General features: G+C 41.3%; 1 protein-coding gene across 2 annotated transcripts in view; it reads right to left on the bottom strand.

Moving 5' to 3' along the window:
- Window positions 1-26,371, bottom strand: part of sdk1a (sidekick cell adhesion molecule 1a) — a 769,571-nt gene that overhangs the window by 312,568 nt on the left and 430,632 nt on the right. For both annotated transcript variants that reach the window (XM_073060649.1, XM_073060650.1), the window contains exon 6: window positions 5,621-5,732. In XM_073060649.1, the coding sequence (XP_072916750.1) occupies window positions 5,621-5,732 (112 nt within the window). The remainder of the gene's footprint in view (window positions 1-5,620; window positions 5,733-26,371) is intronic.

Here is a 26,371-nt window from a genome sequence, read left to right as displayed (position 1 = left end):
AGTGTTCTTTTGTCTTCATGATGTAGTTTTTGCCAGGATACTGACTTAGCAGCAGTTGGACTGTCCAGGTACAGGTGCACTTTTACTAAAATCAATTGAAACACTTTGACTGCATGTAGATGATCTCCATTTAACTAATTATGTGACTTCTAAAACCAACTGGTTGTACCAGTGATGATTTAGAGTGTCATATTAAAGGGGGTGAATACTTATGCAATCAATTATTTTTTGTTTTATATTTGTAACTAATTTAGATCACTTTGTAGAGATCTGTTTTCACTTTGACATGAACGAGTCTTTTTCTGTTGATCAGTGTCAAAAAAGCCAAGTTAAATCTACTGTTATAAAACAATAAAACATGAAAACTTCCAAGGGGGTTGAATATTTTTATAGGCTGTGTATATTGTAGAGAATACAGGGATATTGGGTTAGAAGATTGGTTTGCTGACAGGAAAAAGAAACTAAACTTGGATTTCCAGCATCTGCAGATTTTCTGTTGTTTGTGATTGGATTACTACACTATGAAGACTCTTCCAGGGATGCCGACCCCGAAGAAGTTTAAATCTTCCTTTCAACAGGAGTTCAGTGAAACCCTCTCTCACTACTCCCCCTCTGTGATCTCTGTGACCCTTTGACTCTTCGACCGCGTGCTAACCCAGACCCGCTACCACAGCCATGAGTCCTTCCTGGGACATGTATTCGCCACCAGCATGCATCTCTTTCACCAATCAACTTCCCAGCTCCTTACTTCACCCCTCCCCCTTCCAGATTCACCTATCACCTTGTATTTCTCCCCCCCCCCCCCCCCCACCTTTTAATTCTACTTCTCATCTTTCTTTCCCCAGTCCTGCTGAAAGGCTCGGCCCAAGCCGTCAGCTGTACTCTTTTCCATGGATGCTGCCTGGCCTGCTGAGTTCCTCCAGCATTTTGTGTGTGCTGCTCGGGTTTCCATCGTCTGCAGACTTCCTGTTGTTTGTAACTGTAAATTAATCTTTTTCTGGTTGGTAGTATCTAACAAATAGTTGTACCTCAGGAGATTCCAGATACTGGAATCTAGAGTGAAAAACAACCTGGTGGAAGATTCAGTGGGTTAAATAGAGAAGGAAAGGAATTGTTAATGTTCCGGGTTTAAACCCTACATCAGTACTGAGAGCGGAGGGGCAAGATGACCAGCATGATGAGGAGAAGGGGAGCACCTCAAAACCCTTTCTTGTTATTCCTGTTTTAGTCGAGGGAAAACCAGCAGCTAGGTTGAGGAACAAGGGTAGATCCAAGACAACACATCTCTTGGATTTCATGTTTTGTCCAACAATGGTGTGAGTTTAGGGTAGAGATGAGGTTGGGAAAGGAGGATGGAGGAAGAGGGGATATTGGACCATGAATTTCATTTTGATCATATTTATTTTATGGTTTTGCATTTATGTGATAAATTTCTATGTCAGTAATTGTATTGTCATGCTATAATATTCTATAGAATACCGCTTACATTGTGGTATTTCACTGGTAAAAGCACACTTTTACATGCTTACATCAATGTGTTCTTTTTTAATGATGAATGTAAGACTTTTTTAATTGACAGGAAATATGTGAAGGCAGAATTATTTTTCCAAATATTGTTACTATTTATTCACTGCTGATAATTTACCATGGTAAATTAAGCAGTGATGGAGCTGTAATTAGCCACACAAGCGAGTAGAGCAGGGGGCTAAGTACACATTCCTGCAGTGCTCCTGTGCTGATGGAGACTGTGGAGATGTTTTTGCCAATCCGAACTGACTGGGATCTACGAGTGAGAAAATCCAAGATCCAGTTGCACAAGGGGGTTTTGAGGTCCAGGTCTTGAGAATTTACTGATTAGTTTTGAGGGGATGATGGTGTTAAGTGCTGAGCTGTAATCGATAAAGAGTATCCTGATGTATTCCTCTTTCCTGTACAGATACATTGCAGAGTTGTGAGGAGCCAACGCGATAGCATCTGCTGTAGACCTATTGCTTCGGTAGGTGAATTGGAGTGGATTCAAGTCACCATTCAGACAAGAGCTGATCTGCTTCAAGACCAGCTTCTCAAAACACTTCATCACTGTGGATGTAAGTGCCACTGGGCACTAGTCAATTAGACAGACTACCATGCTCTTCTTGGGCAGCACTACAATTGAAGCCTGCTTGAAGTAGGTGGGTACCACACATTGCCAAAGTGAGAGGTTGAAGATATCCGTGAAGACACCAGCCCATTGGTTGGTACAGGTCTTTAGTACTCGGCTAGGTACTCCGTCTAAACCTGATGCTTTCCCTGGATTCACTCTCTTGAAGGCAACCTGCATGTCATCTTCGGATACTGAGATCAAAGGATCATCATGGGGTTGCAAGATAATTCCTCCCTGTTTTAGTGGTGAAAGAAGCATAGAATGCATAGCTTATCCAGAAGTGAAGCTCTGCTGTCTCCTTTGTTGCAAAATTCAACTTAGTAGGAGGTTATGACATAAGGTAACAGGAGAGTTAATGCAGGACGAAGTTAGAAAGGAACCCAACCCCATTAACATCACCCAGCTATTATTTGTGTTTCTTTATCTCCTTCCCTTTCTTTTAAGCTTCCCAATTATGGTACAACCCTCCTCACCATAGAGGGCATTTTCAAGAGGCGGTGCTTCACAAAGGCAGCATCCATCATTAAAGTAACACACAAGGTGCTGGAGGAACTCAGCAGGCCAGGCAGCATCTTATGTGAGAATGCTGTTCTTGGACTACAGGTCAGTATTCAACACCATAATTCCCTCCAGGCTCGACAAGAAGCTCAGAGACCTCGGCCTTCACCCTGACTGGTGTAGCTGGATCCTGGACTTCCTGTCAGATCGCGGGCAGGTGGTAAGAGTGGGCTCCCTCACCTCTGCCCCTCTGACCCTCAACACAGGTGATCCTCAGGGCTATGTCCTAAGCCCCCTCCTTTACTCTCTGTGTCGCCACCCACAGCTCCAATCTGCTAATTAAATTTGCTGACAACTCTACACTGATTGGTCTAATCTCAAATAATAATGAGGCAGCTTACAGAGAAGAAGGCATCACCCTGACACAGGGGTGTCAAGAAAACAACCTCTCCCTCAATGTCGCAAAAACAAAGGAGCTGGTTGTGGACTACAGGAGGAATGGAGACAGGCTAACCCCTATTGACATCAATGGATCTGGGGTTGAAAGGGTGAACAACTTTAAGTTCCTCTGCATAAGCATCACCGAGGATCTCACACGGTCTGTACATACTGGTTGTGTGGTGAGAAAGGCACAACAGTGCTTCTTTCACCTCAGAGAGCTGATGAAGTTTGGTGTGAGCCCCCAAATCCTAAGAACTTTCTATAGGGGCACAATTGAGAGCATCCAGACTGGCTGCATCATTGCCTGGTATGGGAACTGTACCTCCCTCAATCGCAGGATTCTGCAGAGAGTGGTGCGGACAGCCCAGCACATCTGTAGATGTGAATTTTCTACTATTGAGGACATTTACAAAGACAAGTGTGTAAAAAGGGTCAGACGGATTATTGGGGACCCAAGTCACCCCAACTACAAACTGTTCCAGCTGCTACCATCTGGGAAACAGTACAGCAGCATAAAAGCCAGGACCAACAGGCTCCAGGACAGGTTCTTCTACCAGGCCATCAGACTGATAAATTCATGCTGACACAACAGCATTTCTATGTTATATTGTCTACCCTGTGGTACATACTATTTATTATAAATTACAATAAACTGCAGATTGCAACAGAGATGTAACGAAGATTTTTACTCCTCATGTATATGAAGGATGTAAGTAATAAAGTCAATTCAATTCAAATCAGCATTTATGGACAAGAGTTAACAGTCGACTTTTCACACTGAGACCCTTCGTCAGGTCTGATAGATCCATCACAAGCAATCCTCACCACCTCACCTGCCCTCTTCTCCTTTCTTCCTTCAGGGAGGGGGTACAGGAGCCTAAAAGAAACCCACAACTCAATGTTAAGAACAGCTTCTTCCCATCCACCACCGGATTTCTGAACGGGCCATGATCACTACTTTGTTATTTCTATTTTGCACTTTTTGTAGCATACAGTAATTAGGATGTCTTGCACTGTACTGCTGTCATAAAACAACAAATTTTGTGACACATCAGTAATACTAAATCGGATTCTGCATTCCATTATGCTTTAAGTGATTTTTGTTTGACTTTGAGTTCAAATTGCTTTTTAAGAGATTTAGAGCTACAGCATGGTAAACAGGTCCCTCTGCCCCAAGGAACCTATGGCCCTCATTACAACCATGTGACCAACTAACCTGCTAACCCATATGGTGTTAGGATGTGGGAGGAAACTGGACAGTCGGAGGAAGCCCACATGGTCACGGGAACAACTTACAGATAGCGGCAATATTGAACCCGCGACACTGGTGCTGTAATAGTGTTACACTACACGCTATGCTACCATGCCACTCAAATATTCACCCTCGGTGGAAAAAGAGGCTCACCCAGGACCTCTCACATAGTACATGTTTTATCACCCAAAGCCAGAATCATACCACTGACTAAAAAGTCTTTTTATGTCATGAAATTAGAGTAAGGAAATAAATTATCTTTTTTTTTACTTCTTGCATGGATGTCTCTGACTACATAGGTGTCGTTTTATGTCAAAAGTTCTTTCTCTCAGAATATTATGAGATTAACCTTGACCCTAACTATCAATCATGACCCAACGTATATTGGGAGACCGCTTCACTGAACACCTGCACCCAGTTCACCAGAAAAAGCAGGATCTCCCAGTGGCCACACATTTTAATTCCACATCCCATTCTCTTATGTCCATCCATGGCCTCCTCCACTGTCGTGATGAGGCCACACTTAAACTGGAGGAACAACAACTTATATCCTTATATTGTTTGAGAAGCCTCCTACCTGATGGCACGAACACTGATTTATCAAACTTCCAGTAATGCCGCACCCCCCTCACCATTTCCCCACCCCCTTCTCTTTTCTCATCGTATCTCCTTGCCCACCCTTCGCCTTCTTCCGGTGCTTCTACCCATTTTGCTTTCTTCCATGACTTTCTGTCTCTTTCACCAATCAACTTCCCCGCTCTTTACTTCATCCCTCCCCCTTCAGGTTTCACCTACCACCTTGTGTTTCCCTCTCCCCTCCCCCCCCCCCCCCCCCCCCCACCTTTTAAATCAACTCCTCAGCTTTTTTCTCCAGTCCTGCTGAAGAGTTTCGGCCCGAAATGTCGACTGTCCTCTTTTCCTAGATGCTTCTAGGCCTGCTGAGTTCCTCCGCTGCTTGAATCAACTAAACATGCTGTGGAAAGTTGATTTCTAATTCTAAATGTGCAAAAACGAATGAAACAACAACAGATATAAGTAGACAGGCTACTTCTCTCCCAAGAGCTTAAATACTTTCTGAGATTTCGAGGACATAACCTGTAACTGGTGGATTTTCTACTTTCATTCACACACACAAATAAATGGATATAAATTTTATCTTGTCTTATATGTAGATATATAGAAAGAACAAAGAAAATATAGTTAAAAGTGCCAAAGCGCCTTGTCACAGATCAGAACTTAAATAATTAAGCACTCACCAACATTGACCTTTCTTGCTTTCTACTAACCTTGCATTTGCAATGCATTCAAGAGTGACCTCACTTGTACCAGCCACTACACTGGTGTCTTTTGGAGTGACGACAATTTTGGGTGCCACAGGGTCAGCTCGATCTGCAGTATCTGTAAGAAGAAGAATGCAAATCACAAAAAAATAGTGAACCCATCAGTTCTTTATTCCAAATGTTGTAGAATAAACTCCATACCAGTCATCTGAATAACAGGACGTCAAGCAGACCTGGTCCAGTTACCTTGCAATATATCTCTCAAAGCCTGTTCAATTCCAGGCTACAGGAGTACATGCTTAGAGACATAATGAAACTTTGTGCAGCCAAAACAAAGTTTTTTGGGGGGAGGGGAAGGACTGCAGTTTAAAGTCTGGTCACCACTAAACACAGAGACTTGAAGCTATATAAAAGGATCTCAAACACTAGAAATGCGTATTACCCAAAAAGACCCCATGAGCTGCAATGCTGCCTTGTAGAAAGAATGTCTTAACACTACGAATGTCTACATCTGAGAACACTATAAATGTAGGGGCTATACAACATAATTAATACAAAGAAAACCATGCACTAATTTTGTATTTCTTGTATATAGTTTTATAAATAAAATTTTTTAAATTAAAAAATAAAACATCTTCAAAGTTGCTGGATCATTTTAAAAAAGATTTCCTTTACCCTGTGATATAAATTTGATTTGTGATCATCCAAAGAAATTATAACCAACATTATACTGACAGAAAAAACCTCTAAGCAAAATATAAAACAATATTTTGGTGCAAAATTAACTTGTGTTATACTTTTCAAACTTACAATTTCATAATTGAAACTTAAGGTATCTTGAGTTCAGAAAGAAAGTGACGTTCAAACTCACATAAGGTAAATAAATGTGATCCATGGCTAAGAGAAACTGTGAAACCAAAATTCTGGAAGTTGGATGTTACATGATCTGATGTCCTCGAAATGGGGGTGATGTAATAAAAAGAATGTGTTTTTTCAATCATCTGAGTTTTCGTCAAAACCAAATAATTGTCCAAGTTTTGTGTTTGGTTGATACAATCATATTTGGGATATAGCTTGAAGCCACTTAACAGCAGTTACACATAAATGTTGATAGATTTGGTTTTCTTCATTCATTATAACCTTGTGGGTGGGTGCTGGAAAACCACATTAATTAGCCATCTTAACTACATTCAAGATGAGGTATACTGTTCTTGAGGGGTTCCAGAAACAATGAAAGTCTATGTGCACAGAGATGAGGAGGAACTGCTTTTCCCAGAGGGTGGTGAACCTGTAGAATTCTCTGCTCAATGAAGCAATGGAGGCTACCTCAGTAAATATATTTAAGGCAAGGTTGGATAGATTTTGCACAGTCGGGGAATTAAGGATTATGGGGAAGAGATGAGTCCATAGGCAGATCAGCCATGATCTTACTGAATGGCGCAGTAGCCTCGACGGGCCAGATGGCCTACTCCTGCCATTTCTTATGTTCTTATGTACGGCATCTGTAACTGGGAGATCATCTTGACAGTGGATTTTTGCTTCGGCTGCATTTGCTGGTTGAGATAGCTGAAGTTACCAGCTTGGATGGTTGCTTGGCAAGTTAGTGCTGTGAATTTTGCAGATGATATACCTTGTACTTATTGCCTACGTGATGGTGTGAGTGATTGTTAAATAATGGACAGGATGGAAACTAAGGAAGGTAGATTTGTCCTCGGTGATGCTGAGCTCCTCCAGTGTTAATGAAAGTGGAGACTATTCCATCATCAAGATAAAACATCAAGATGGCGGGGCAACGCAGCTTACAGCGGCCACTCCGGAGCTGATAATCTGTTATTTGTGAAGTGGGGTGCCGTGCGCAATCATTATCGATTGAAAACGGACGTGGGAGCACGGAGGAACATAGGGAACATTTCCAGGAAGACCTTCTTCGTTGCTGCTGCTGCTGTGAGGTCCGGGACTCTGCTGGGAAGAACAGGCCCCCAGTCCTCGGGGTCGCATTGCCGATGGCCATTGCCGGGGCCGTCTTAATACGCTCGGCAGAGGATGGTGCTCGGAGAAGCTGTGCCGGAGGAGATGGTCGTCGGCTCGGAGGTTCGACGGACTCGGAGTCCGCTGCAGTCAGGTCGCTTTCGGTGTGTGCTGCGTCTGCGAGGCTGGGTTCGACAGAGCTTTCATTGTGTGCTGCGTCTGCGAGACAGAGTCGGGTGGCGCCGTGGAAGTCCATAGCGGGGGTATTCCCTTCTGCCGCCAGCGTGGGATGGCGAGTCTGTCGGGACCCTGGAGACTTGTGGAAACTGTGTGGTGATTTCTTTTGAACTTATAGTCCTTTAACATCTTTGGACTATTTTTACTGTGCCCATGGTCTGTTTTTTTTTAATCAAATATGCTGTTGTTTGCACTGTTGTAACTATGTGGTTTTGTGAAGGTCTTGTAGTTTTAGTTTTTGGTCTTGTTTTGTCTGCTGGATTTGGAGCTCTTTTCTGGGGAACGTGCTAAGATGGTAGCGCGATATTAATATGAAGCAGCCTCTCCGGACTCTGGATTGGGGATTGCCAAACGTCACGTGGATTTTCTGGTGTAGTCTGTTTTGTCATATGCTTTTGTGATATCATTCTGGAGGAATGTTGTCTCATTTTTTAACTGCATTGCATTTGTGGTTTCTAAATGACAATAAACTGAATCTGAATCTGAATCATCAACTGACATGTAACTAGGAGATGCTTCAATGGTTATGAGGAATCAGGAAGGGTGTGAATCAATGGATTCAATCAGGCCTCCTTTCTGCACTTAATAAACTAGCCCATATACTGGAAGTTGAAAGTTAACTGTGACCAGTCAGATATTGAAGCTGCAGGATTAGCAAAGTCAATGCCACTCTCTTTTTCCCAAGAGAGCTCTGAGGTGCAGTCTCCGTCAAGATCATGGTTCAGACTCAGCTACTTATTAGGTTTGTAGGGACAGAGAGGGAGTTAGAGGTCATGTTAGGGTTTAGGGACAGGGTCATGAAGGAGTTAAGAGGACAGACTTCACTCTGCACTCAGTGCTTAAAGTCCAGCAACACGGACAGGTGACAAATGATATCCACAGTCCAGGGTTCTACTCTGCGCTCGAAGGCCAGCGCAGTAAATGGGTGATGAATGACATCGCAGTCCAGGCCTCTCTGCACCGCATTCGAAGACCAGCGGCACGGACGGATGAGCAAAGTTATCCACGTTCCCGGCCTCCACTCCACACTTGAAGTCACACAAGCAGGAGGCACAAGGGCATGTCAGACAGAGTTCAAGCCTGGAATTTATCTGGAATTTGGGGGTCCAGTCGGTATCAGAATCAGTTTTAATTTCACCTGCTTATGTCGTAAAATTTGTTGCTTTTCTGCAGCAGTAGGTTGCAATATGTAATAATTTAAAATATATATAAATTACAATAAGAACTATATATATGTATAAAAATTAAATTAAGTAAGAAGTGCAAAAAGAGAGCAAAAAGAATAGTATGATGATGTTCATGGGTTCATTGTCCATTCAAAAATCTGATGGCAGAGGGGAAGAAGCTGTTCTTGCATGTTAAGTGTGTTCCTTCAGTTTCCCGTACCTCCTACTTGATAGTAGCAATGAGAGGAGGGCATGTCCTGGGTGATGTTGGTCCTTAATGATGGATACCACCCTCTTGAGGCATCGCCTTTGGAAGGTATCTTTGACACTGGGGAGACTAGTGCCCATGATGAAGCTGGCCGAGTTTACAACTTTCTTCAGCTTTTTCTGATCCTGTGCAGTGGCCCCTCCATACCAGACAGTGACACAACCAGTTAGAATACTCTCCGCAGTACATCTGTAGAAACTTGTGAGTGTCTTTGATGACACTCTCTGCAAACTCCTAATGAAATATAGCCACAGTTATGCCTTCTTTGTAATTGCATCCATATGTTGGACCTAGGCTAGATTTTTAGAGATGTTGGCAGCTGGAAACTTGAAGTTGCTCACCTTTTCCGCTGCTAACCCCTTAATGAGGATTGGCATGTGTCCCCTCAAGTTTTTCCTTCCTGAAATTCACAATCAATTCCTCGGTCTTACTGACGGTGAGTGCAAGGTTGTTGCTGTGACACCACTCAAACAGGTGATCCGTCTCGCTTCTGTACGCCTCTCCATTACCATCTGAAATTCTGCCAAGAAGAGCTGTGCCATCAGAAAGTTGACAGATGTTGATTTAGCTGTGACTAGCCACACAGTCGTGGGAGCAGACAGAGTGTGGCAGTGGACTAAGCACGCATCCTTGAATGCGCCTCTGTTGATTGTCAGCCAGAAAGAGGCATTACTTCTGATCCGCAGTGACTGTGGTCTCCTGTTGAGGAAGTCGAGGATCCAGTTGCAGATGTGGGTACAGAGGCCTAGGATTTGGAGCTTGTTGATTAGAATTGAGGGTGCAATTGTCATTGGCTAGTTTGGCGGGGGGGGGTTAATGATGAAGATTGGAGCCAGAAGGTCAATCAGAAATCCAGAAATCGAAGCCTGGAGACAGGTGGTTGAAGGCCTGTTCTGGAGTTGGAGGACTATTGGTGTCTGTGGATGGGTGAAAGTAGAAAAGGGGCTTGTTTTGTTGTTGCTTCTTTGCTGCTTGTTGTGTTATTTTTTTGGGGGGGGGTGTGTGTGTGTGTGTGTTGCTTTGCCGAGTATTGTGAGCACATTATGTTGACACTGGAATGTGAGTTGACATTTGTGGGCTGCCGCAAGCACATCACTAGGTTGGTTGCTATCGTAAATGAAGCATTTCAAAGTATGTTTCAGTGATGGCATCCGTTAGTCTCGCGAGACCATGGATCTGCGCCTGGAAAGTCTTGCTTCATGAGGTGTGGACATGAGGTGTCCCCTGCAGAAAAGGTGCCCTATATATCACAATAAACATTTTTTATGGAGCGGCAATGTAATATTTTAAAACCATATCGCAAAGCTTTGTGTTCGGAATTAAAGCGTGTGAGAGTTTAACTGGCCTCATAATATCTTTAGGCCAAATGGAAAGTGCACATGTACAACTGCCCAATATCCTGCTGTATCTTTTGACAGCTTCCCTCTGAATCCATAACCCCACCAATGTTTGTCTTGTCTGCAAATTTACTGATCAGCCCAAGTATGTTTTCATCCAAATCATTTTCATACAGCAAAAATAAGAAAGGTCATAACAGCGATTCTTACAGACACCACTGGTCACAGATCTCCAGCTAAAATAACACGGCTCCACCACTACCCAGATCAAGCCAATTTTAAATTAATTCTCCCAAATCTCCATGGATTCCATGTGTCTTAATCTTCTGGATTAGCCTACCATAAGAATTCTTGTCAAACCAAAGTCCATGCAATCAACATTGACTGCTCTGACCTCATCCATTATCTTTGTCACATCCTCCAGCAGAAACAAGCACAATTTTCCATTTTAAGATGTATTTGTCAAAGGGAGCCCTATGTTCAAATAAATTCCCATGCTTCATAAAATATTCTAAGATCTTCCACTTAATTATGAATAATATTAAATAACACTAAGGAAAGAACAGTTTACTTGAAATATATTTACTTAGTGTTTCATATCTATACCCCCTGAAACAATTATAAACATCACTTAAACACTGCAATTTATCTCATAGGTACAAATATCACATTACTCAACTTGGTTAGACGACAGTGTACATGTACACAATTCACCTTTGTGAAAATTATAGGGAAAGAAAGATCCTTTTTCGTTCTTACACCTACAGCACAGCCTGAAGAGGAAAATGAACACAACAGTGTTGCATAATTTACGAAATGGAGTGGATTTTCCAAGCCATTAGCTATAGTGTGGCAATGGCATATCTACATTCAGTTTTACATCCATGAAATCAAATGGATGGAAATTCATTTGAGTTTTTATTCCTTGAAGCGGTTCATGTATTTTATGATACATTTCATTACTTTTTATCATAGAAAATTTCCAAACATAATTGCCATTAAACATCTGTCCAAACTGTTTGCAGTTGAAGCCTGTCAACATCACTCTTTGTAAAGGATTGAAATTTTACTGCATTATACTGTAAAACAAAATCTTGTAATGCTACAGGTTTTACATCAAAAATCTGATAGAGGTACTACATCATAAAATCAATAACATCCTTTTTGTTGTACACCATAAAATCAATAATAACCATTGTTCTACGTCACACTACATTTTTCATCTTCACAAAATAACAGAAAGAAAATTTACGACTGTATGTACTTTAAGAACGGTAAGGACACCTCACAGTAAATTTCAGGCAGAAATCTAACCTTGGGGTTCGATAAACAACTTGAGACAAAAACAGAGAATATATTGGAAGCACCCAGCAGATCAAGCAGCAACTGTTGTAAGGGAAGTAAAGTCAATTGTTTGGGTCAAGAACCCAACATGACATCCGGAAAAAGTTTGTTAGGTTGTAGACGAAAAGACATGGAAACGGCAGTGGGAATATCTGCAATATAATGCAGGCCTGTATTGTCTAAAATCCAATCAGGTGGACATAGAGAAAGAAACACTTTGACATAGAGAGGTACCGCAGCCGCTATTTGGAGAAATTTAAAAATTCATTTGTTCCTTAACGTTCACATAACGAGTTGCTATGTTTAGGCGTCAACAGAGAATTGGATATGCCTGTGAGATTTATATCAGAATTTCTTGAATCAACAAAGACACAGATCCAGGGCCTGTCAGAATTGCAAAGTCTACGACTACTCTGCCTGATATCTCAGTCTCTCAAGGCAGCAGCACAAAACTGATCTCTGACTTTCCCCCTCAGAACAGTTCATTAATAAACTGTAGTAGACACTTGTAACCCAAGAATAAGATCCTGTGATTCTGCCAGCAATGACAAGTAACAGGACAAGCACCTGAGTTAGATGAGTCATTGATAAAATGCCTGCATCCTGACTGATAACACAGATCTTACTGGCTGCTACATGCACTGACAAATACTTAAAGATAGGTGCACCAGAAGGTATAATTATCCTTCATTATGCATGCACGTTATGTCATGCAGTAAAGAGTGACCCTAATTGGTAGTATGATAATAACTGAATGTGGATGTAGCCGGCTGAAAAGTTAACATGTCTAGCATGGACACTTGATTGAAAAGCCACTACTTATATTTGATGAAAGATAGATGTCAGGGCAAAGGCCAAGCAGAAGAGAAGACTTAAGTGATATGTAATGACGTCTCTTACATCAGTCCCTGAGGACTTTTCAGAATAGAAGCTCCTGTAATATTTCTTATGTGTACAGCTGGAAACTTTGAAACTGGATTACCCTGCCTTGCCACTCCTGTAGATGAACTGACAGGTTAAATCTAAGTGCCTTATACTAACGGGATATGATGAGAGGGCACTATTTAAAAATTAGAACCAGTCCTACCAAGTCTGAAATTGGAAGTTTGCGATTCTCTTCTGCAAACGGAAATGAAGCTAAGTCAAATATTTACTGCGACTCTGATAAATAAGATTTTTCCTTGTCATCTTTGTTGTGACAACAGGGCTGCGAGGCTAAGCCAGTGATAAACACATTAAGATTCCATTGGATGGTGAAGCAACACAAGGGGCTTAAATAATTTTCTATGATGGAAAAGTAAGAAAAAGCTTGGAAAAATTCAATAATATTACAGAGACGTGACTACAGAGACACTAATGCTACAATGGTTGCTTGAAACCTGCCTCTGTCGCAATCTCACCAAGCTGGTCCTTGAGCAGCTCAGTGTGTTTCATTCTGAGTATGCAGGTTTCTTGGGAAAGGCAGCATTTATTTTACAGTCCTAATTGCCCTCAAGGAAGGAGACGGTGAGTCACAGTGCTTCTGGTGTCAAAGCGGAGTTGCCATGTTACCTTTCACCTTTCTGGTGAAGTGCTACCTTCTTTGACAGCTCTTTCAAGTATTCCATATACTTCACGAGGAGTTCACTCTGTGTGACGAGAATAGATTTCAAAATATTCTGTGGGTTCTTATAATACCTAAGGCAAGTATAGTTCATTGTTAAAAAGCTTAACAAAGTCAGTCCCAACTGCAGAAGTCACTGAAGTTCTTCACACTCTTTAACACTAAGTCTTTTCTTCTGGCTGCCAAGGTTGGCAAGAGCTGCACCTCACTTTAACTTATCCCGAATGGTTTATAAAAATTAGCTAACTAACAAGTGAACCATTACTACCATCCACATAAATGAGATCACTCACGACTCAATGGACAGATTAACAACAATGCCAAAAATGCAGAAAACCTCAGCTGCGATCGATTTTTGAGAAGGTAAAATGCCATCAACATCCTACACCCCATTTGTTGCCAAAAAGCTGAGTTACCTCAATAATACATTGGAAGCATATTGAAAGCAACTGACCATTTCTGGGCCAAATTTCAAAACACTCTTCAGTAAAGTATTCTTGCTTGTATTGATGGTAGATATGCATTGTTACAGGTTTTCAGGCCGGAACAAAAGCGTAGAAAATGTCATGTAATGGGATTAACACGAGCTAAATGACAAAATACCTAAATAAAATTTGAGCCTTGATGTTTCTGAAAGCAAAAATCATAAAAATTAAATTTAAAATACACAACACTCCTCCCTGTTTAGCTATAAACTCCCACTCAATACAGAATGCATCTCAAGTTATATACATATACACTGTGTAAACTACACTAAATAATACAACCACCATGCAGACATACACAGCTTACTAAATTTTAAATTGTCCCATTCAGGCTTAGAAATTTAATCGCTATGGAGGCGTACTTACTCTTGTGGGATGACGTCTTTCCTGACAAGGGGGATCACTCTGCTTGGCAGGAGAGACTTGGGGCTGGAAAACAATGTCAGGTTCAGGGCCTTCTCCGTGGAGGTTGTAAGAGTTGACTCTGGGACTGAAGGAAGTGGTTCTGGCCACCTTTCTTCTCTGACAATTGACTCCGCTATCCTCAACTGGTCGCTGTGTCATCTCCAGATGGTATCAAGATGCAATTTCCACGGTGTAGAATTGTTCAGTTCTGTCCCTAACCTATCTGAGTGCCCACTTTTGATCACCTCTGTAGCCCCCTTGCCACAACTGCTTGTCCAGGAGTGAAACATCGAACCTCCCTGTTTGAGAAGCCTTGACTTTGTCTCAGCTGTTTGCTTGCATATTCTTTCTGAGATGAGATTTAAGGAGATCCAAGTGAGAATGCGAGCAACGACCCAGAAACTGCATAGCGGGTGAGTTATTGGTTGTGGAGTGTGCTGCATTGCAATTTGCGAGGAGGGAATTGGCGAGCTTGTGACTCAGTGTCCGTGTGATGTGTTCTGCTGATATTACTTGCAGTGCATTCTTTAGACCTTGGACACATATTTCTGCCAAACCATTTGTAGCTGGGTGGCACGGTGCCAGGAGGATACACGTCTGGTGGTATATGGCTCATTCCATTCACTTTCAGGAATGACCGAAACTGATCTGCAACAAACTGTGCTCCGATGTCACTGACGAAGTGTTCTGGAACATCAGGCCTTGAGAAGAGGCTTCTCAACACATCAACAGTTTGAAGCTGTAGTGGAGGTTTTTGGGCACACTTCTGGCCACTTTGTGGCTGCATCCACTACTACAAGAAATTTTGTGCCCATGAATGGTCTGGCAAAACCAACATGAATCCTCTGCCAAGGCAATGCAGGCCATTCCCGGGGATGGAGAGGCACTGCTCCTGGCATCCTCTTTACGTGTTGGCATCCCAGTGCATGGCAAGCTGCTTGATTTGCTGCTCCATCCCAGGCCGCCAGGCAAAGCTTCAAGCTGGTGCTTTCATTTTGACCACACCTACATGGCCGGCATGTAGCTCCTCCTACACTTTAGCTCTCAGCTTTGATGGTACAGCAACTCTCAAAAGGCAAATTTATCAAGGGCAGGCTCATCCTGGTGCTGGGAAAAAGTGGGGAACTGGAGTTTCTGCTGCACATTCCAGCCATTTTGGGTGGCCACATAGACCTGAAACAGTGTGGGGTCTTCCCTGGTTTCTCTTTGGACAATCTCTGCCATAATAGGGAGTCATTAGGGAGAATATACCAAAAGGATGGTCCTCTTTCATCACCTTGCAGCACCTGGTCCATAGCTTTCTGCCAGACTGCAGGTGAAGCCTTTTGTCAGTGTCGATGCTGAGGAACACTTTGAACTCTTCTTCCACCCTCATCTAAATCCACCTTGCTGAAGTGTTTTCCTCGAGAAAGGTTTGCAAAGATATCCTCTATCCTGGGAAGAGGGTATTAGTCTACTTTCAGTACTGGCTTGATGGTGACCTTAAAATCACCACAGATCCTGACAGATCCATTCTTACACCAGAAGAAACAGCAAATTATTTAAAATGGAACTGGCACTGGCTTGGCTGTTTCAGTCATTCCACAAAATGAGTTTAAACAGCAATGGCATTGCCCATCGGCTTCACTCAACCTTGAAATAATTTCTTCAGCCTTGATGTGAGCTAACTTACCGGCTACTTTATCACAGGTGGTATAAGGACAGGCTTAGTTAAAACTTGGGTGTGGCATTTTCATTTAACACCGTTTTAACTTTGATATGCTTTGAGTTATTCAATGCATTCTTGAACACTGCTGTGGCATCAATGACTACCTTCCTTAATTTACTTTCAGTTGACTCCATTGCAGGGCACGTGGCATGCAAATGGTAACGGATCTCCAATCGAGTTGTAGTTGTCTCAGTCCTCACGTCCCCACAATGCTGGCCCTTCTGCTTTTACCACATACAAGCACAATGTGGCTTGTTTGTTGTTGTCTTTCACTGTTACGAATGTCATTTCCACAGGATTGATCTTTCCTTCAGTATGTTCTTAGTTGGGTATCTGTAGGCTTCAGTTCAGTATCTTTGAAATGTTGTTTAAACTCATTTTGTGGAATGATTGAAATAGCCAAGCCAGGTATCGAGTTCCATTTTAATGAATTTGCTGTTTCTTCTGGTGTAAGCCATATTGCTTGTTTATTGATCGTTTTCACATTGTAAATTTCAAGGCTACCCAGTCTGGGTCACTCTCGTTATATCAGAATTTTTTTTTATCAAAAGCATGCAGATTAGTGCTCTTTCTGAAATTCCGCTTGACTTTTTAACTTTGTCTCTCCCTTGTTCAATCCACTTAGTTTTTGTCTGCCTGGCATGTTCTTCGTATATGCCTTACTTTGTTGCATTCTCTGCAAGTTTCGCCTTTAAACCTGCATTGGTCAGGTGTATATGAGCCACAAAGGTAACACAATTTGCTTGGCCAGGCTGGTTTCTGTTCATACTCACATTCATTCCTGGCTGCAACTCAGCTACACCACTGTCTGCTGTTTCCATTGATGCAGCAATTTCAACAGTTCTTTTAAACGTAAGTTGTGCTTCAGTTAGGTTTTGAATGCTTCTTTGTAAGATTCCAGAAACTAAGCAAACTCTCAGTGCAACATTAAAGCCATCACTGAATTGACACTGTTCAGACAATCTCTACAATTCAGCAATGTACACTGAAATGGATTCCCTTTCCTTTTGATTCTGCTTATGAAACCCAAGTCATTCTGCAATCAACAACAATTTCAGTTCTAAATGTTCCTGTATCACTTTCACAATATCAGCAAAGATAATTTCAGCTGGTTTGGTTGGAGCAGTCAAACTTCTAAGCGAATGGTATGCTTTTTAGCTATATGTTCAATTCGCTCAGTATACATATTCCAGTTATCTCATGTGCAATCCAATGTGCCTATATTTCTGATGCAGCCAGCCATTTTTGTTTTTTTTAAGTTTGTGGTTATCATCCAGTACTCATTGCTTATAACTCTTGTGAGTTTTGTTCTTTTTCTTCCTTTTTTAAAAATTAGATTTCTCTGCCCCCTTGGAAAGAAGCACATGCTGTGCTGCTGTTTTTTTGTTAATTTGAACATCTTTAGCAACAGATAGGTAGTCACCACATGACAATGACCCAGTAAATGAAGAACATTCCCCTTCTACTTTACATTAACCAACGTAACTAATATAACCCATAAAGATTGTACTATTTTTTAATTGCTGTGTTCCTGTGTTATAAATCCAGCCACAAATATCTTTATTCATGGCATAAATTAAGGTCAAGAAATTCTGAAATGTGCTGTTGTGAGCTAAATGCCTTTGATGTCTTAAGATTTCTAATCAAATCTTTAAATCATTTTCAAAAGTTCACTGGGGAAACATTTTATGGATCTTAAAGAATCAATACGTTATGCAATGACATGATATGAATCGTTTTATGACACATTTGAGGCAGTTTTGTCGTTTTTACAGCCTAGCTTAATTGGGAGTATGATAATTATATTGGAACTTCCTCTGCCACAACTTATTTAGAGGTTGCTCAGAGCAACACACAATAGACATTGTCCAAGATTTCTAAAACATTGAGATTGGGATTTGAGAGCAAGAACTTTAATTTACATAACAACATTCATAATGGTTTACATTCCACGGTACTTAACATACAATGGAATATTTTGTGTAAAGTCATAGCTACAGGAAATGCAGCAGCTAAATTGCATGCAACTAGTTCCAATAAAAAGTAATGAGATAAGGATAATCACCAGATAATCTACTTTAATAATGTTGCTTGAGGATAAATATTAGCCTGGACTCCTTACTCTCATTTGAAAAATTTCTTTAAGAACATTTACATTCATTGGAACAAAACTGTGCCCTGGTTTAAATTTTCATCCCAAAACCAGCATCTGTTTTGAGTACTGCACTGAAATTTTGCTCAAGAATTTGATCTAAAGCCTCCAGAATGTGAGATGAATCAATTCAAAACCTTCTGATCAAAGAACAAACATTATTACTACTACCAAGCTACTGATCACCATATTTCTGTGTACTGAAGAATTCAACTCGATGTCTCAGTTAAACCAGGGAACATTGCCAAGGAAAATTCTCAATGGCTTTATCCTGAGATAGTCCAATTTAACTTGCTACCAAGGACATCTCATCCTCTTTCACGTGGCATGATATTGGATGGGGCAAGGTGGTTTCATGTCAAAGGTATCAACAATATTTAAAATCTCTTACAACAAGCATGTTGAAAAATACTAGCTTGGGAATTAAACACTTCTCTGTGATAGAAATGATTTCTGAGCCTGTCAACCACTTCAGCTATGCTCTTCAAGTCTTTATCAAGAATACTGAAACCTGCCAGGTTATACTATACCAATAATTTCTCAAGGGATGGTGCTCAGAAGCAGAAATCCTGACTGGCTCTCCTCTCACCCAACTTTATCATACTAAGATCCACAAAAAATACTCCAAACTGACTGAGAAGATATATGAGGGCATTAGCAAGACAAGAAGGCCTGAGTTATAGAGAAAGGTTGGTTGGACTAGGTCTTTACTCCTTGGAACATAGAAGAATGAGAATGATGACTTTATAGTAGTGTTTTAAATTACAGTAGTTTTAAATTACGAGGCAGAGGTACAGGGTGAGAGAGGAAGGATTTAAAGGGGACTTGAGAGGGACCTTTTTATGCAGAGGGTGGTGAGTACATCGAATGAGCTGCCAGAGAAAGTGGTTAAGGCAGATACCTAGATATTAAGTTTAAGAGTCTGGATCCATGATATTACACCTATTATTTCAATTTGTTAACTTATCAACATTTCAGAATCAGAATCAGGTTTAACATCACCGCCACGTGTCGTGAAATTTGTTAACTTTGCAGCAGCAGTACAATGCAATACATAATAGTAGAGAGAAAAAAGGGAAAAAATGTGAATTGCAGTTATTTTTAATAGTTAAATAAGTAGTGCAAAAATAGGAAATAATAAAGTAGTGAGGTAGTGTTCATGGTTTCAATGTCCATTCAGAAATCAGATAGCAGAGGGGAAAATGCTATTCCTGAATCATTGAGTGTGTGCCTTCAGGCTTCTGTACCTCCTTCCTGATGGTAGGAATGAGAAGAGGGTATGTTCTGGGTGGTGGGGGTCCTTAATGACAGACCTGCCTTTCTGAGGCACCATTCCTTGACGATGTCCTGGATATTATGGAGGCCAGTGCCCATGATGAAGCTGACTAACTTTACAACTCTCTGCAGCTTACATCGATCCTGGGCGGTGGCCGCCCCCCCCCCCCCCCCCCATTTTCAGTTTAACTTGTCTTTAAGCCCATTGGGTGATACTTAATTGAGATTTGTCCACATTTTCTGACATCCTGGTGATAAAATGATATCAATTAAGCAGAAAGGTAACTTACCTAAGAACTGAAATTAAATGTGACAGCTTCTGTATTTTCAACAACATACTTTTAAAAATTATTACAATTGTCAGCACTAAAATAATACCATTCTTAGTTCTAGACCGTGGAATCACCTAGCAACATGATGGCATTCTGGAAGGTATATCCGATTGAAGAGAGGAGGTCAAAGCAAACAGCAACAGAACAGTCTAATTGCAGAGTGAAAATCTAATGCTTTTCTGATGGCTACAGTCTGTTATCTTTTCTTCAAAATACCAAATAAAGAAATAAAACATCAGCATGTGTACAGCAGTACAAACGGAGATGAAAAAGTGCTGCAGCAATTACCGTACCTATGAGATTCCTAGTGACATGTAAGTTATGAGTTTTAAATATTCATATTAAGTGTTAGGTTGCAATTTTTCAAGTTTGTCTCTCTGGATTCTAAACACCACAGGACTACTTCTAAGGCCTTACTGCTGGGCGTAAATAGGTGCTCAGGTAGAATGATTATCATTCTGTACACTGCCAAGTGTATGTTATTGATGAGCACAAGCGGGGGGCCTGTTTTAGTAAAATTCAGAGCCATTCAGAACACAATCTCTGTTGACAGCAAGCTATTGTGTTTTCTTCCCCCAACTTATTCTCTTTCCACTTTTTCTTTCAATCCAATTTCATCTTCTTTGGAATAAAATCTCACAGGTGCAAATCACATACAGATAAGTACATTTTAGTAAATTAGACAATGACTGTTACCAGCTAATGGAATTTCAGCCTGGTCTGACCCTCTCTCTACCCAATGTTGATACTTCCACCAAGAATCAATGGAAACTAGTCAGGCGGAGTACCCTCTGATCACACATGACCGCACAACCAAACATCTGAGCAGTCACCTTCACAATGGTGCTAAGATTGATCAGCAACGCGATGAGACTGTCCTCAGAAAGGAGGTGGAAGAGCTCGAGGCCTGGTGCAAGGCAAATAACCACTTGCTCAATGCCAATAGGTTATCAGCTTCATGAAAACCCACACCACTCATACCCCTTTTCACAATGGTGGTACAACACTTTGAGGAGTTCCATACATCTCACATAACCTCTCATGGTTCCAGAAGATATCCTCCACAGTCAGTCAGGAAGGCTCACCGACATCTACTTTCTGAGGAGGCCGAAGAGAGTTGATCCTAACATGTTGCTTCACCGTGTAGTACCTCAGAGACCAAAAGTTTGAATAAAAGGCAACCAAAACAAATTAAAATGACTTAGAATCAGAATCGGAATCTTGCTTATTAGAAGCAAGTGAACAACGAGCAGAGTATTTATTATCTGAGCTATCGAGGGACCTGTTCACCAATATCTCAAATAGAGAGGAATTTAAAATGAAAGAGGTTCATGAAAAAGGGTAGCAAGGGAATTGAATAAAACGTTGGCAAACTTGTTTAAAACTGCTCATTATAAGAAGCTTGGGGACAGAGCGGTAGGAGGAGGAGTGAGGAAATATGGTGCCAGCAGATTCTCAGACCCAGGTGATTTCTTCCAGTTCGAAGAGACAACTTATTTGTCTTCTCTTAGGCTTTTCTTTTCTTTTCAATATGGCTGCGGTTGTGTCAGAGTCCATGATCTATAGTTCAAACTATGTTTTTTCTCAAGCGGTGGACTGTGCGGCCTAGTGCTTCACTATCTCCAGGCACGTGTGCCCTTGGGGCTGGGAGGTCGGAAGACGGGGAGCAGCCCTGTGGACGACCCGGTTCCTCGGGGATTTTACCGACTGAAGTATCACAGGAGTCTGAAACATCGATGCTGGGACCTCAAGACAGCAGGTGGTGCGTTTGCTAATTTCCATCGGCTGGTGGAGGGAAGGCTCCTGAACTCAAGCAGTCTTCCACCCCCTCGATGCAGAGTGAGAGCCTGTCGGTTCTCAAGACGGCAGGGGCATGGAGAAGCGACACAGAAGACTAACATCAGAATGGCAAGTAGCTGGACTCCTCTTTTGTTGTTACAGGAGCAACTTTACCTCCCTCGAGGGAGAGACAGCCTGTCTGAGATACCAAGGTGCTGGTTTGTCGACTCATTTTGATGGATCAAAGACTCTTTGGGCTGCTTCTGCTGTTGCCTGCATGGTGGGGTGGGGGTGGGAGGTGTACTTCTGCTGGCATGAGTGGAGGAGGGGCAAATCAATGCTTAAGCGAAGGGAGGGGGGAAGAGGGAGCTCGGGGATTTGACGTTTCTATCATTCATTCTGCAGGGTTTCTTGGTTCATGGATGTTTGTGAAGAGTGCAGATTTCAGGTTGTATACTGTATACCTTTTCTGATAGTAAATGAACCTTATATTTAGGCCTTTCAATATTCAGTAGGTTTCAATGAGATTTTCTCTCATTCTTTTGAACGCCAGTGAATACAAGCTCAGAGCTATCAAACACTCCTCACATTTTAACCTTTCCACTCCTGAGGGAATTCTCATAAACCTTCTCTGGACCCTCACCAATGCCAGCACATTCTTTCTTAGAAATGGGACCCACTGCAGCACCAGTAACCTGGATTCAATTCTGCCAATGTCACTTGAGTGTAATTGGATGGCGTGGGTCTGCTGCATCTCTAGAAATAAATAAAGCTGCTCACAATACTCCAAAAGTAGTCTGGTCAGTGCTCTTATACTCTAGACCTCACAAAATGAATGCTAACATTGCTCTTTTGATCCTTACACTGACTCAACGTGCAAGTTCATTTAAGGTAATCCTGCACCTCTAATCCCTGTTTAGAAAATAGTCTACGTCTTTATTCCAGGCCAGTATCTCTCCTGTAATACCATGGGTTCTTATCTTGCTTAACAGCCTTATGTGCTGCACTTGTCAAAGTCCTTCTGAAAATCCAGTGAACAACATCCACTGAATCTGCTTTGTCTACACGGTCTGTTATTTCCTCAAGGAATTTCTACAGATTTGTCAGATGAGATTTCCCCTTCAGGAAACCACACTGACTTTGGCCTATTTTATCATGTGCCTACAAATGCATCTTTAATAATGGACTCTAACATCTTGCCAACCAGTGAAATCAGGCTATCTGGCCTATAATTTCCTGTCTTTTGTCTTCTTCCCTTTGTAAACAGTGGAGTGACAATTGTGATTTTTCATTTCTCTGGAAACATTCCAGAATCTAGTGATTCTTGAAAGATCACTACCAGTGCCTCCATAATCTCTTTAGCTACCTCTTTCAAAATCCTGGAGTATAGTCCATCTGGTCCAGGTGAAGGGGTCAGGGATTATTACTGTTGCCGTTTCTTTCTGCGAGCAAGAGATCGGGGATTATTATTGTCACTGTTTATTTTCTGCAGGGGAGGTGGTAGGGGATTTTGGTGCCTGTGTGCTTTTTCTCTTTACTTTTTCGGTGACAGAAGGGAGACGATGTCTTCTTATTCATCAATGCCCATGATCTTTCTGTACTTTATGGCTATCTGGAGAAGCCAAATATCACAGTTGTATTGTACAAACATACTTTGACAATTAAATGAACCTCACAGGGAGCAACCATCTCAGACCTGTTGGACAACCCCTAGGGCAGAGACTCCTCAAGCACTATCTCTTGGATCTCCCTACCAATACCCCTCTGAATTGTTATTGCAGCATCTTTCTATCCTGAAGTGAATATTTCAATTCTATCTGTATCTAGTTAAGGTTTCATTTCCACAAAAAAGTTGATTTGCAATAAAGTAAGCAACCAGAAAGGGCAAAATAGCATTTAAAATATCCTTGCTGCATTAATGTTTTATAAAGCATAGTTTGCTTTCTATTCTTCACAATATTCTGAATATGCTTTAGTTGAAATGATTAATTTTCCTTAAGAAAGTGTGAACAGAAGAGTGAAGCATTAACTAAACTTCTTTAATTTTATTGTCCAATTAACATTTAAGAGACAGATGACTAACTGATTATGTTTGCTATTTTTATGGAAGTAATCCAATTTCTATAAAATCAGTGCTTTGTGTTGGATATTTAAGCCCTTCCAAGACTACTTGACTGCATCATGCAAATTCAAAATGGAAGGTGTATCTCTGCACAGCCACAACTGCTGCATTTACCGATCTCAGGTAAGTTTGTCCAGTGTGATAGTATTGTGTCAACAAAAAAAAAGTCAACTCAAAACTGAACAGCAGCCACAAAATCAATACTGGATGCTCTCAGCCAATAACTTGTACATCCCCGCAGGACTAGCAGATTCAGACGTTCAGAGAGAGGAGATCACAAACAGATGGTGCAGAAACACTCAGTGTGATCACATTACTGCAAAGAAAATGCCTGAGGTCAGTTTCCCCCTCATGATAACAAAGGTAACCAGCACTAACTCTGATACCATTCATAGCTGTGGTGCCAATCACAACTTGCGCAGCTTGACTGTAAGGGCAGCACTGCCGTTAGTGAGCAGCTTCCTGTGGGAAAGAGGTGAGACAGGCCACTAAGAACCCTTACCCGCCTCAGTGCCCGACTGGCGAGCCAAGCATGGTGAAATCAGGTTGCGATGCAATAACTGAGAGCCTTTAATAGAATAAGGTGTAGATTATGCATTAGCTTTTGCACTGCCCGTAGATTAATAATGGGTCACAAATGATTCAGGATCTTTCACGGAGCAAGCTTAACACCAGACCACTAACACAGTTGGTGAATGGACACAAGAAGGAGAACATTATTGGCGCAAGAAATAAAAATCAAACAAAATTGTTGGTGCTAGAAGTCTTAAGAAAAAATAGAAAAATGCAGGAAATATTCTGCAGGTCAGGCAGCATCTGTACACAGAGAAACATAATTGATATTTCACGTCTAAGGGATTTGATGAAACCATTTTTGTAAAGGGTCTTTGACTTGAAACTTTAAATAAATTTCTCTTTCTACAATGTTTATCTTACAGAGTTTTCTTGAGGAGTTTGCCAAGATGATTATCATGAAGGTTCACGAAGGAAAGATGGTAGATATTGTTTACATGGACCTTAGCAAGGCCTTTGACAAAGCATGGGAGGCTGGTGCAAAACTTTAAATCATTTGGCTTTCAGGATGAAGTAGTAAATTAAATTCAAAATTGTCTAGTGGGAGAAGTCAGTGAGTGATAGTAAACGGTTGTCTCTCTAACTGAAGGCCCGCGACTAGTGTTGCGTCGCAGGGTTTGGTGCTGGGTCTGTTGTTTATTTATCATGCATGTTAATTATTAAGATAATATTATTGTAAACTGGATCAGCAACTCTTTGGATGGCACCAAGATTGAAGCATAGTGGACAACAAAGAAGGCCATCAAACTTGAAATGTGATCTGTACCAGCTGGAAAAATGGGTTGAAAAATTGCAGATGTAATTTAATGCAGACAAGTGTGAGGTGTTGCATCTTGGGAGGACAAATCAGGATGAGGCTTACACAATGAATGGCAGGGCACTAAGATGTGTGGTAGAACAAAGGGATCTGGGAATATAGATCCGTAATTTCTTGAAAGTGGTATCACAGTAGACTGGGCCATAAAGAGAACTTTTAGCACATTGGCTTTCATAAATCAGAACATTAAGTCCGGGAGTTAGGATATTATGTTGAAGTTGTAAACTAAGGCTCTTTTCCCTGAGGTTAGATGAGTCTAGGACTAGAGGTCATAAGTTTAGGGTTAAAAACGTAAGGGGAACCCGAGGAGGAACGTCTTCTCTCAGTGGGTGGGTGACAGTATGGAATGAACTGCCAGTGGAAGTGGTGGATGGTGGTTCAATTGCAACGTTTAAGAGAAATTTGGATAAGTACATGGATGAGAGCGGTGTAGTGGGCTATGGTCCAGGTGTGGGTAAATGGTACTGGGCAGAAAAACAGCTTGGCACAGACTGGATCAGCTGAAGGGCCTATTCCTGTGCTGTAGTGCTTGTTGATACTGGGAGATGCTGCCCTGTTGAGTACATACACCATTTAACGTCATTACTGGAACAAAGCCATACAAGCACGGGGAGGGTCTTATGGATAAAGTTAATGTTTTTGGTGATAAATTCTAAAAAGCAAAGTGAAAGATCAGGCTCAGAGTAAAAGAAGATTTGGGAAGGCTAGACTTCATATTCTGGAAAATTAGATGGATCAGAGATGTAAGCTAACTAAATGGTCTCGAGAAATGTGATAGTTTCCTTACACCTGCTGTGGATGAGGCAAGTGAAGAAAATCGGGCAGAACTTTCGAATAACGCTCATTGAGAAATAAAGCCTTATTTTATCCTTTCTCCCGGTGTAGTTGTTGCTTTGATAGAGGCAATGGAAATTCAGCTTCTTGTAATCAAGCTACACCTAATGCTAATGCTCCTTTTGAAATGGTACCTGTTTAATTTTGGAAGCATTCAAAATCATATCACCCAATAATAATTTAGAACAGAAAATTAAATAAATATTCAGTTAATACCAGAAAAAAATATTTATTTTATTTTATTTAGAGACCATCATGGTCATCATGCGCCATGTTGTGTGACGTTGGCATTCACGGCCTTCCATCCATCTTTAATTGAGATCTCTAATAAGCTCTTCAAAACGTTTGCCTG

This window comes from Hemitrygon akajei, chromosome 11 (assembly GCF_048418815.1).
Source record: "Hemitrygon akajei chromosome 11, sHemAka1.3, whole genome shotgun sequence".
Lineage (NCBI taxonomy): Eukaryota > Metazoa > Chordata > Chondrichthyes > Myliobatiformes > Dasyatidae > Hemitrygon > Hemitrygon akajei.
The sequence above is the reverse complement of the archived record's forward strand: the minus strand, read 5'-3'. Positions and strand labels throughout refer to the sequence as shown.